Source organism: Etheostoma spectabile, chromosome 6 (assembly GCF_008692095.1).
Source record: "Etheostoma spectabile isolate EspeVRDwgs_2016 chromosome 6, UIUC_Espe_1.0, whole genome shotgun sequence".
Taxonomy (NCBI): Eukaryota; Metazoa; Chordata; class Actinopteri; order Perciformes; family Percidae; genus Etheostoma; species Etheostoma spectabile.
In genome coordinates, this window is record NC_045738.1 from 26,440,738 (window position 1) to 26,452,394 (window position 11,657).

The 11,657-nt window shown below is 46.0% G+C and overlaps 1 protein-coding gene across 1 annotated transcript in view; it reads right to left on the reverse strand.

Annotated features, from left to right (window-relative positions):
• The window catches only part of LOC116690601 (aldehyde dehydrogenase, mitochondrial), a gene marked incomplete at its 5' end in the record, with an annotated part of 26,596 nt that extends 15,077 nt beyond the window's left edge, over positions 1-11,519 (reverse strand). Inside the window, 3 exon segments of the mRNA XM_032517684.1 lie at positions 304-444; positions 8,778-8,882; positions 11,243-11,519. Coding sequence (XP_032373575.1) covers positions 304-444; positions 8,778-8,882; positions 11,243-11,359 — 363 coding nt within the window.
• Positions 11,520-11,657: the final 138 nt, after the last annotated feature.

Genomic DNA, 11,657 nt, shown 5'->3' on the forward strand with positions numbered 1-11,657 from the left:
GGGGGGGCGACATGCAGCAAAGGGCCGCAGGTCGGACTCAAACCCGGGCCGCTCCAGGACTCAGCCAACATGGGGCGAACGCTCTTACTGGGTGAGCTAGAGGGCCCCCCCGAGTCTGATTTGTTCTCTAAAGGATGTTCCAAAAGCAAGACATTGTTAAAAGAGAAAGAGAAGAACCAGAGAAAGAGGAGAGTAGAGCAGACATGTAACTACTGGGTAGTGACTAGGAACTGGTTGGTCAGTGTGGCTTCAACAGCTGCATTCTGTTTTGTTTTAATATTTTGACATTTAATAATCACTCACAGCGAGGTAGGCAGAGTCCCTCTCAATGGCATCGGCCAATCGGTTGAGCAGCAGGCCGCGATGCGAGGCGTCCATCCGTCGCCATGGTGACCCCAACCTAAAGGCATCCCGCGCTGCCTTCACTGCCTTGTCTACATCTGCCTGTAAGATAACCGCACAACATATCAGATAGACATCCGAATACTCCCGAGACATCAAATGCTGCACGTTAAGGAAAAGGATTCCAACAACATTCAATTACATCTGTGGGAAAATAATACAATGACTGAGGTGGTGATGAACAGGGCACTCAGGAACGGCCACGTAAAAGCTGGCTTAAAGTATATACTGAATTAACCAAAGACTAAATAAGAGTGTGTGTATGTGTGACATATTATACATTATGCTTTGCAGCTGGGTTACAGCTAGGAGGGAGAGAACAGACAGGGCTATCTTAGTCAGATAAGCTACAGTGAGCACAGAAGAGGAGATGGTGAGGCCAAGGACACTGAAGTTCGAGGACGGTCTGATAACTCAGAGAACAGGACGTAGGAGTGAACATAGCTGTCTTGTGAAGTAAATGATAACTGAAAATAATAGACAGGCAAGAAGAAAGAGGGAAGAGAAAGAGCAGGGAGTGTAACCCAGCAACAGTATAGCTGACCAATCAGGCCCCACAAGGGGAACCAATATAACCCTGAGCACACTATTGTTTAAGTGCCATTTTGGGAACCTCTGTACTAGACAAGTTTCCATCTGGTCCGTGCACGTTTAACTGCCCGGAAACGCATTTCATCTGTTGACCACAAGAATAAACGCTGTGTTAATTCATCATGGAGTCAGTCGTCAGTTTATAGAAGGATTTCCCCAACAAATTTGGTGACCCCCGACGTGATAACGTAATTGGACAGGGGAATCCAACTGGACCTTGGCATTGTGCCACGGTCCGGTTCAAGCTCAGCCACGGACTGACATCCCGCAGCCCGTAAGGGGACTGAGCGGCGATACTGCGATTCGTGGTGTGATCACTGAGAGCTCTAACAAAAAGGTAAGCAGAAGCCTGTTTAAAATCAAAATTCTGTTATTGGTGAAAACTAAATTGATGTGATCACATTTCAACTGTCGTAAGTGTTGTTTTAAGCGAAAAGTATTGATTGAATGTGCTGTAATTAAAGGGATATAAACAGATGAAATGTTGGGGCATGTGATGTGATTAAACAGAGAAAAACAACTGAGAGTTGTAAGAGAATTGTTGAATAATACGGGTGGCGGTAGGAGAGAAAAGGGACAAATAGTCGAGGAAAATACGTCAGATGGTTGACGAGGTAGGAGACTGCAGGACAGATAGTTCAGATAGGTGATTGTGAATTGCCACCCTTGGTCTGTGTGAACATCCTGAAAAAGAGTTGCAGTTAACAGATTGTCATTGTAATATTACGAGTCCACCGCGAGTGTATTTGTGCGAAGGAGTGAGAGGTCACTTTTTAAGTTGTAAAGATTATAGAGATGTACATAAAAGGCTTAGATGGAGTCTTAATGAAAAAGTTGTTCGTTGTTGCATGTGTAATTTTGTTGTGGTTGTTGTTGGATTTTTTCTCCACTGCTTATTTGTTGTAAAATGACGACCCCTTATGGTAAAGTTGAGTAGGGCAGTGAAAAAGTTGGCAGTAAAGGAGAGGGAAAGTAGCAAAGAGATTGTGAAAGAATGGGAGAGAGGAGGATGGATTGAGGGAGAAGGGGCGCCGTCCCCGGAGAAAGTGAATGAAATAGTGAAGTATGAAAAAAAGTAGTTGGAGTATGCGGAAGGCAGCAGAGGAGGAAAAGAAAAGAAAATGGTTTAAATTGACTAAACCAAGCAGAAGGAGTATGAAGCGCAGAAAGAGAAATATGGGGTGGGTTGAAAATGACAAAAGCAATACAGAACAATTGGGATGACAAAACAAGATGACAAAAGTTCACCAAAAACTGAGACAGAAGCTGAACAGAATAAAACCGTTAGCGCAGAGAAAACCCGCTGCCCGCTGAGGCGCCCCCGCCAACAAACCCTTTTATCCAGATATAAGAAACCTAAGAATTTCCGCTCCACCGCCGCCGTATACAGGTCCAACGGCACACAAAACCCAGTCCAAGCCCCAGTGGAACTGCCCATTTACAGCCAAATGCATTACAAATGACGTACCACAGGACCCATTGATACCGGCATTAGAGGGCCGCGTACAGGATTTAGAAGTTATCTAAATTTAATGGTACAGTCAGCGCCAGGGGAGCAGCAGCGGCTCCACCACAACCAGCGGCTACAGTCCCAGGGCCCAAGCAAAGCTGTACCCCAATTCAGCTTTTTGCCAACAAAATCCAGAGCATTTTCACATGTCAGTAAAAGGACCCAGTCCACCACCATAGTACCCCACAAGACATCAGGAGTAAGGAAGATAGCGAACAGTCAGACAGCAGCAGGGAAAGTGAGCAAACAGACAGAAGCTCCAGCTCTAGGGAAAGGACTAAAAAACGACATAAACGCAGGCCCAGATCTAGATCACAAAGTCCTCAAGACGTTTTTGTAGCAGGCACATTTAAGGTAAATTTACCAACGAGGACCCTGACGATATGCTGCGAAGATCAACTAGAATAAGGGAAAAACTTAACAAAGAGTTCAGAGAGATAAAAAAGCAGCAAGAGCAGCTGGTCTAACAGTAAATGAGCTCAGTGAGGGAGAGCAGACGCGCCACACACCAAGGCGGGGCTACAATGCCACTCGCCCAGTAGGAGGAGGGGAGGACTGTTGATGTACACCCCTTACAGTTTTGGTGACTTGATTCTCTGTGTGCAAAACTCCCCTCCTGACAGGAGGGGCTGAGCATTTCCACAGCTTTCAATAGTCTTACAGCAGGAGTGCAGCTGTGTTTGGGAGATCTCAGAGCAGTATGGGTAGAGTAATGGGAGCAGATGAAGCTAGTGCTGCCCACCAGAGGGGGGAGGGACCCACTGTTCCCGCATCAGTGCCTGCCAGCAGTAACCCCTGGATTTGGGCTGAGCTGCACCGCATGTATCCCACAGTTGGGGATCATGCAGCATGGCATGATTTAAAAGACTAAGTGATGAAAATTTTGATGCCTATGCGAGATAGAGCAAAAAAGATTTGGCAGGTGCTATGAGGGAACCGTGGGACCGTCCGCGCACAGTGGCGCGTTCCGCCATGGGGTACTAGGGGGATTACCCACAGCAGTTCAGACACAGTTAGGAGGAGTAGTAGGCCTGCAAACAATGACCGATGCAACATGGGGCGAGAATGTGCGTCATTTCCTGTCAAAACACCAAAAAGGAGCAGAGCAACAAGAAGAGATTAAAAAGACTACAAACTCAAGTGTTAAAGAAACAACTGGAAGAATTAACAAGCCCAAGCCCAGCAAAGCTAAACAAATGACAGTCTCACAGAACCCCCAACAGTCAGAAGCCCCTACAGTTGCAGACATGCTGTCTTTTCTGGGCCTCACAGGATACAGCCGCTCACATATCCCTGACTATACACCAGAAACTCATCGCTGTCTCACCGCCCCCTCCTATGGACAACAGAGGCCGAGGCCGCCTTCTCTGACCTCAAAAGTGCCTAGCAAGGGCAGAGACACTCACCTCCCAGACTACTCACTCCCATTCATAGGAGTTTCTGAAAACAATGGCTTTCTCAATGCCATTTTATTTCAGAAAAAGGGGGAGACAGACATGTACTGATGTACCATCATCAAGGCGGATACAGTCAGGAGCCTATGATGGAATCAGTGGCAGCGGAGCGGCGCCACAAAAGACAAAGATGGGATATGGAGGTCTCATCAAGGAAAGATAGCAGCATCAGCCGAGATGTGCAGAATGTTGTACCTGAGGCACACAGCCAACACATGAAGGAAGAAAAACAGACTCTCCGAATCTGTCTGAGCTGTGGTGGCACCCCAATTTGAGGGAATGGTGACACATTTTTGTCAGGAATCAGGGTGTTTGGAGAGCATAATGTTCAGAAACCTACACACACTAAAAGGAGCGTACCCAGTCCCCACAGCTTGTTTTCAAGATATCCGTATAGATTATACTGATATGGGCGCAGAAAATGTGGTAGGGGGAAAAAGGTATCTTCTGGTGATGGTAGACAGGTTCTCTAGGTGGGTAGAGCCATTCCCACCGGAAAAGAGGACGCAAAACAGTGGTGAAATGGCTCAAAACTGAACATCCCGAGGTATGGGGTCCAGGCAAATAAGGTCAGATAATGGCAACCATTTACAACAAACTACTAAAGAGAAGTAGAACAGGCCCTGGAATCACTCATGCCTTCGGATCAGTTATCATCCACAGTCACAGGGAATGGTGGAAAGAGCAAACCAGACATTGAAGGCTAAGATAGCCAAGGCATGTGCAGGAAGCAAGTAACATGGGGAGAAGCGCTCCCATTGGCCCTCATGGCTATGAGGGCCTCAGAAGGACGAGAAACACATTTGACCCACATGAATAATGACAGGGAGAAAAATGCCAGGACCTCCACTAGATGGAGGCACATGCCAATGTTAGATGTTCAGCAAATAGAAATGACAGACTATATGAAAAAGCTAACATCTCTGGTTTCAGCCCTTTCTACGCAGGTCCAGTTGGCGAAAAGGAAACCGCAGGAGGAGCAACATACCTGTCAAGGTAGGCGACTGGGTCAGGGTCAAAGTTACAAGAGGAAGTGGACTGACCCCAGGTGGTCCGGGCCTTACGAAGTAAGGGAGGTTACTTCACACTCGGTTCAGGTTAAAGGTAAAAAAAGGAGCACCTTGGCACCACCTGACACATTGGGCCAGTCGCACCTCCTAGCCGCCCATTGGCAGAAATAGAAAAGCAATCCAAAATGTATGATGAGAGAGTGTTTGGCGGGGAACAGCCCCCACATAGTACATCCATAACTTGGAAGGCAATGGGGTTTGGGAAAAAGACAACAGTTGTCCTAGCAGTGTAGTAGTAGTGGGAGTTGCAGCATTAATTCTGGGGTTGGAACATGCGTATGGGGACCGAGACACCAAAGAACAATCACCCGGTAGTGTCCAACCACTCTCAGTACACAGGAAATGAAACTAGACAGAGAAAAGAAGAGCAGTTTGGGCAGTAGTGAAGCAACACACTAAGGGCCCATCCCCAGGTGCGGTGCCAGATTGACTCTCCCCTATGTGAGAGACTCAACCACGTCATTTACCTTTGATTTGTGTCAGGCTTAGACTGCGGGGGTATAATAGTTTCTACAAAAACACAGATGTGACTCTGTGACGACTTCAAAGGTAGAGGACGTGGAAGGAGCGCTTCCGGACAGGTGAAAGGTAGTCTCTGTAACAGCTGGTATGACGGGGTTGGACAACAGGAGGTGGAAACCATGGGCGAGGTTGACAGACAAAAGAGATTGGTGGGTACAACAAGATGAATGGAGATATATCTATACAGCGGGACTATAGTTCAGACCCCACGAAAAATCCCAAACCCTGTCAGTAAATAGAGCAATTGGGGCAGGAACGGTCAGGATGTGTGGATGTTAGCATAGGTGTATGGATAGCAGGAAGTGACCAGATAACCCCCTGCAGATAAATATTTTGGATCCCCTCACGCACACACAGAATGACACTGACATGGCAGAGACTACAGTAAAACCCCCCCTTGAAGGAGGAAGACGTAATAGTGCAGGACTTCTCTAAATGAGGGTGGAAGATGTGTTAGAGTTATCAGCAGTGCAGGCCAGGACAATTTATGGATCAGGTGGCTAATACAGAATGCCAAAGAACAACACATGGAAGGGTGCGTGGCCTGTGCCACAGTAGACCGTCATGTTCACTAACCCGGCCCCGTTGTTTCCTAATGAGGACCAGCAGGATATGCATGCATGTTGAACTTCACACACTCTAAGACAGCTTCCCGAATTGTACTACCCTAGCATCCTCTTTCCCCCAGGCTTGAAAAACCAGGGTATTTACCGCCATAAAGGGGGAGGGTGCAAGATACACTGTTTCAATCTCACCGGATCAAGCAAGCCCACAATCAAACTAGGTGATATACCCCAGACTGGGTAATACAACTGTACAAAACAAAACAGCCCTAGGCCCAGTGGCTAGAATAGGACTATTCTACTATTGTGGTGGTCTTAGGCTGTACCCCAGATAAAGTTCCACAATCAACGTCAGGAGTTTGTGCTATGGTTAGATTAGCTATGCCCATATCTTTGGTAGGGAGTAGAGTCCACTATACCCACCATAAGGCTGTGCAACTGACCGTAAAGAGAAGGCGCAGGGCCCGTAGTATGCAAGGCCGGTTTTGATCCATGGCGGGAACCCCAACCTATATAGACAGCATAGGAGTTCCTAGGGGTGTCCCGAATGAATACAAATTGGCAGATCAAATAGCCGCAGGATTTGAGAATATACCACTGCTTTCAGCCATCTTCCCGTCACTCCCAGCAAAAATGTAGATAGGATAAATTTGTGCATTAAATGTTTTACGCTTGAGCAATGCAACTAGAGGATGCCATCGAAGGCCTGGGAGCAGACGGCCCCAACGTCCCCATGGCGCTCCAGAATAGGATGGCGCTGGACATGCTGTTGGCTGAAAAAGGAGAGTCTGTTCCATGTTCGGAGAGATGTGCTGTACGGTCATCCCAACAACACGCCCGGTGGGAAGGTCACCAGGGCTTTGAACCAACTTCGAGCCTTTCCAGGAGATGCATGACGCCTCAGGTGTATCAAATCATTGGGGGGGTGGATGACAACCTTTTTTGGCAAATGGAAGAATCTATCACTGCTGTTGACATCTATTGCTGTTTTTCCGCTATTCTAGTTACCTGTGGGTGGTTGCTGTGTGCCCTGCCTGCGGAACAGATATCCCGGCTCATCACCACTGCCTGTCCAAAGAAAAAGCGCCGCCTCCCTATTCCGTGGGATGCTGCCATTACTCACCATGCCTGGGACGGGGAGGACGTTGAGGCACGCAGTTAGTGTAAAAGGTGTTCGCACCTAGGAGGTGGAAAAGGGGGATTGTGGGGAAATAATACAATGACTGAGTGGTGATGAACAGGGCACTCAGGAAGGCCAGTAAAAGCTGGCAAAGTATATACTGAATTAACCAAAGACTAATAAGAGTGTGTGTATGTGTGACAATTTATACATTATGCTTTGCAGCTGGGTTACAGCTAGGAGGGAGAGAACAGACAGGGCTATCTTAGTCAGATAAGCTACAGTGAGCACAGAAAGAGGGATGGTGAGGCAAGGACACTGAAGTTCGAGGACGGTCTGATAACTCAGAGAACAGGACGTAGGAGTGAACATAGCTGTCTTGTGAAGTAAATGATAAATGAAAATAATAGACAGGCAAGAAGAAAGAGGGAGAGAAAGAGCAGGGAGTGTACCCAGCAACAGTATAGCTGACCAATCAGGCCCCACAAGGGGAACAAATAACCCTGGCACACTATTGTTTAAGTGCCATTTTGGGAACCTCTGTACTAGAAAGTTCCATCTGGTCCGTGCACGTTAACTGCCGAAACAGCATTTCATTGGTTGACCACAAGGACTAAAACGCTGTGTTAATTCATCATGGAGTCAGTCGTCAGTTTATAGAAGGATTTCCCCAACACATCATAAGGTATATTTATATAGAAGTATAATCCACTTCTCCTCTATTGATTCCACTGGTGGAATGTAACTAAGTACATATTCTCCAGTACTGTACCCTAGTCCAAATGTTGAGGTACTTAAACTTTACTTGAGTCTTTTCTTTTCATGCCACTTTCTACCTCCACACCACACCTGAGATGAATGCGTTCCATTTATATTTTTGTTTTGAGGTTAGCTCTAGCCAGGTTAGCTATTGTTAGCAATACCAGTTGATAACAACGCATTATTCTGTTTTTTTGCGCATACAAACAACGTATCAACATGTCCACAGGTAGAAGATGGACAGCACTGTGTGTGCGAGACACAAATAAGACAGAAGTGCTAATGACTGTATGTTACTGCAGCTTTCTCAACTGTTCATGCACGGAGCAGCCATGTTGGATTTCTGAGCTTGGACCTCGGTGGTTGTCCGAGTTCCGAGCTCGGAAATCCGAGGTCACGAGGCGTGTTTCCGACTTTGACCTTGGAGGTCTGACTTCCAAGTACACACGGCACGCTGTATCTGTAAGCCAATGATGATGATCCACATTTCAGCTTTAGAATAACTGGACTTGGGTAGGACTGCTTTGAACCTTTACCATAGCAACCTACGGCATGCGTGCCAGTAGCTCAACCAATGGGACACTAGCAATAAGTGTGCATGAGAGTATTTGTTCCAATCCACATGCCAGTTAGTAGTTGTAGTTAGTACTCTTTCACAGTGTTATATTGCCTCTATTATACTCTTTCTTGACTTGTGGCTTAAATTTGCATTTGATTTTATTCTCTTATTTTATTGATTTCAGCGGGACATGATGGATGAATGAAAGTATCCAGGAGTGTGTTTACCCCATCAGCCTCAGCGACCTGACAGATGACCTCCCCCGTGGCGGGGTTGATGGTGGGGAAGGTCTTCCCGCTCGCTGCATCCTGCCACTGGTTGTTGATGAACAGCTGAAATATTCAAATGGATCATTACTGCTGAAGAAAGGTTTTAGTTACAGGTTTGGTCAAACTTTACAATTTCATTATTTTTTTTTTAAACCAACAAAACATACAATTTGCAACATGAACATGTCATCACCACCCACCCAGACAAAATTCAAGAAAAAATGACAACCACAACATTCAATATCATATTAACAATATAGACAATATGACAAGAAACCAAATAAACATAGTATAAATGACATCACCATAAGCCCATCATACACCTCCCTCCAGCTTCTTAGGAGCCTCCAGAAGGTTCCGCTACTTTCCCCGTTTTCTAGTCTAGACATCCCATCTGGCAGACCTCTCCTCAAACGCCGCCTCCCTAGTTATCTCACGAGGACTCCTGGACAGACGGCAGCCCTTCCTTCTTCCATCCTCTGAAAAGACTCAGTCTGGCTATTGTTGAACTAGTCTGGACCCAGTTCTTATTGTCTTCTAATCTGGACCCATGTCCCGGAACAAATGATCTCAGGCTGAATGGAACCTGGCTCCCTGCTATCTGTTTCCAGCTTTTGAATTACATTTTTTTTAAATTAAATTACAAAACTAAATAAGAATTGACAGTTTATGTGACATGCAAACCTCCCACGTGTCCTATGGATCAATAAAGTCAGACCTTTTGTCCTCATTGTATCTAACCTTGTTGTTAGAGAGCTTGGACTGGGTCAGGGTTAGATGTGGACACTGACAGTAACTACTGACAGTAAGAGCTGAGTGATGACACTGACCTAAAAACAAATCTGACTAAATGTGTATATGTATGGAATAATAAGCAACAAATGACACTGAGATGACCTTTCCAGATACAGGAAACAGAATCAAAGTTGCCATTCTGCAGGTGGACCGGGCGGATTCTACACGCTGACACGTGGGAAGCCGTTTCTTTTGTCTGAGTTTTAGTCACACGGAGGACTTTGCTCTTGTAACGCAAGAGGAGAACTAAAACTTAAACAAAAGAGACTTCTCCTCGCGTGTTGTAGAATGCACACAGCACACCTGTAGGTTGGGCCAGGAGGGTTTTAGTACTGCCGAATAAGCAAAATGCTGCATTTTATTTGCATTGAAATAGGTTGAGATGTTTAGCGGGAAAAACATTTTTTTATGGAATTAAAATGTGTGTTCCTGGGTCCATTCTTCAGTATAAGGTGCACTAGTTTCAATGTTTGAGTTTGAAGGAATCCTAAAGTATTCAAAATGTGTGTAAATTGTAATTTCCCCATAGGGGATCAATAAACAGATTAAATTAAAAATTAAATTAGATAAAATTCCTTCAACCCAATGGAACGTTGACATGTAATTGGTCTTCAGTTGCTGACTACTTTTCACAGAAATTCTACCCACTCCTGTCCAATCAGAACATGGCTTCCAATCAGGAGGTTGCTCTGTTAATTATTGACACTGCAACCTCAACACCTGACACTTATCAGTCCCAGGAAGGTTTCTGGACCACTCCCGGGAAGGTTTCTGGACCACTCCCGGGAAGGTTTCTGGGACTCTGATTCTTCTAGGATTCATTAGGAAACAACATAGCGTCTGCCATATAACATGAGTAGAAATGTGCACTGTTACTGTCAATGTATTTGTGAAAATAAAGTTGAAAGAAAAAAAAAAAACTTTCCAGGAAGATTTAAGCGCAATGGGAGGCCTAGAACTCTATCAAAAAGTATCAGCTCTAAATACATATTTGGAAACGGTATCACATATGTTAATATTTATTTTATTATTTAAAACTACTTAATACAAAAATGAACCAAAACGATTAATTTAAGTAGTTCTTATATTATAAATACTTAGGTACATTTAGTACGTGTTCATGTTTGTATTCAAATTTGTGTATAGTTTATGGTTTTGTATTACTGCCATAATTTCCTGTACTTTTTTCTTGACTGCCTTATTTATGTTTTGGAAGTAGGCCTACAATGCCGAATGGTTCAAAATTGGCGGTATCATATATCATATATCATATCATAGGCCTATCATATTTTTGAAAAAGAAAGTTGGACAAAAAAAAACTTTCCAGGAGGATTTCGCAACAGGAGATGATCTGGATCATCTGATTCCTCCTGGCAGAACCAGGCAGTAAGCAGAGAGATTTAGTGTGTATCTGGTCCTGGTCCTGGTCTTGGTCCTGGGGCTCAGCTCGTGTCCCACTGCTCCACACTACTAATCGGCCTAATCAACCCCTCCTCACTTCCACTGTGCTAACAGTCCCCGTGCTGCGTTAACTCTCTACGGCGTTAAGACGCACTTGTTGCGCAGTTGGCCGGAGTCCAGAGTCCCGTCTACAGAGCGCGTGTCAGTGAGTCTGCCCGCGGCCGTACCTTGGTGAAGAGGACCTCGGGCTGGCCGCTGGGTGCAGGGACAGCGGCCGCAGAGTAGTGACACACCGACGGCCGGCTCAGTCGAGGGAGGCCGCGAGAAAGGACGGCGCGGAGCATGGTGCTTCTTCCTGCTGCTTCCTCCTGCTGGGGAGCCGCAAACAAGCTGCCAGCGGACCCTGGGTGCAGGGCTGGGGGGCAGGGCTGGGGCTGGGGCTGGGGGGCAGGGATGGGGGCAGGGCTGGGGCTCCGGCCCCGCCCACACGGTGACGTCGGCTACCTACGTTACCAAACAGAAATAAATAGGCTGAGTATATCCCGGCTCACATATGCAGCTCTCTCTTTACACCTGGACAGTAACCTTTGTAAAGATATTGATAGAATGCTTTTTGATTTCATCTGGAAAAATCGTACCCAT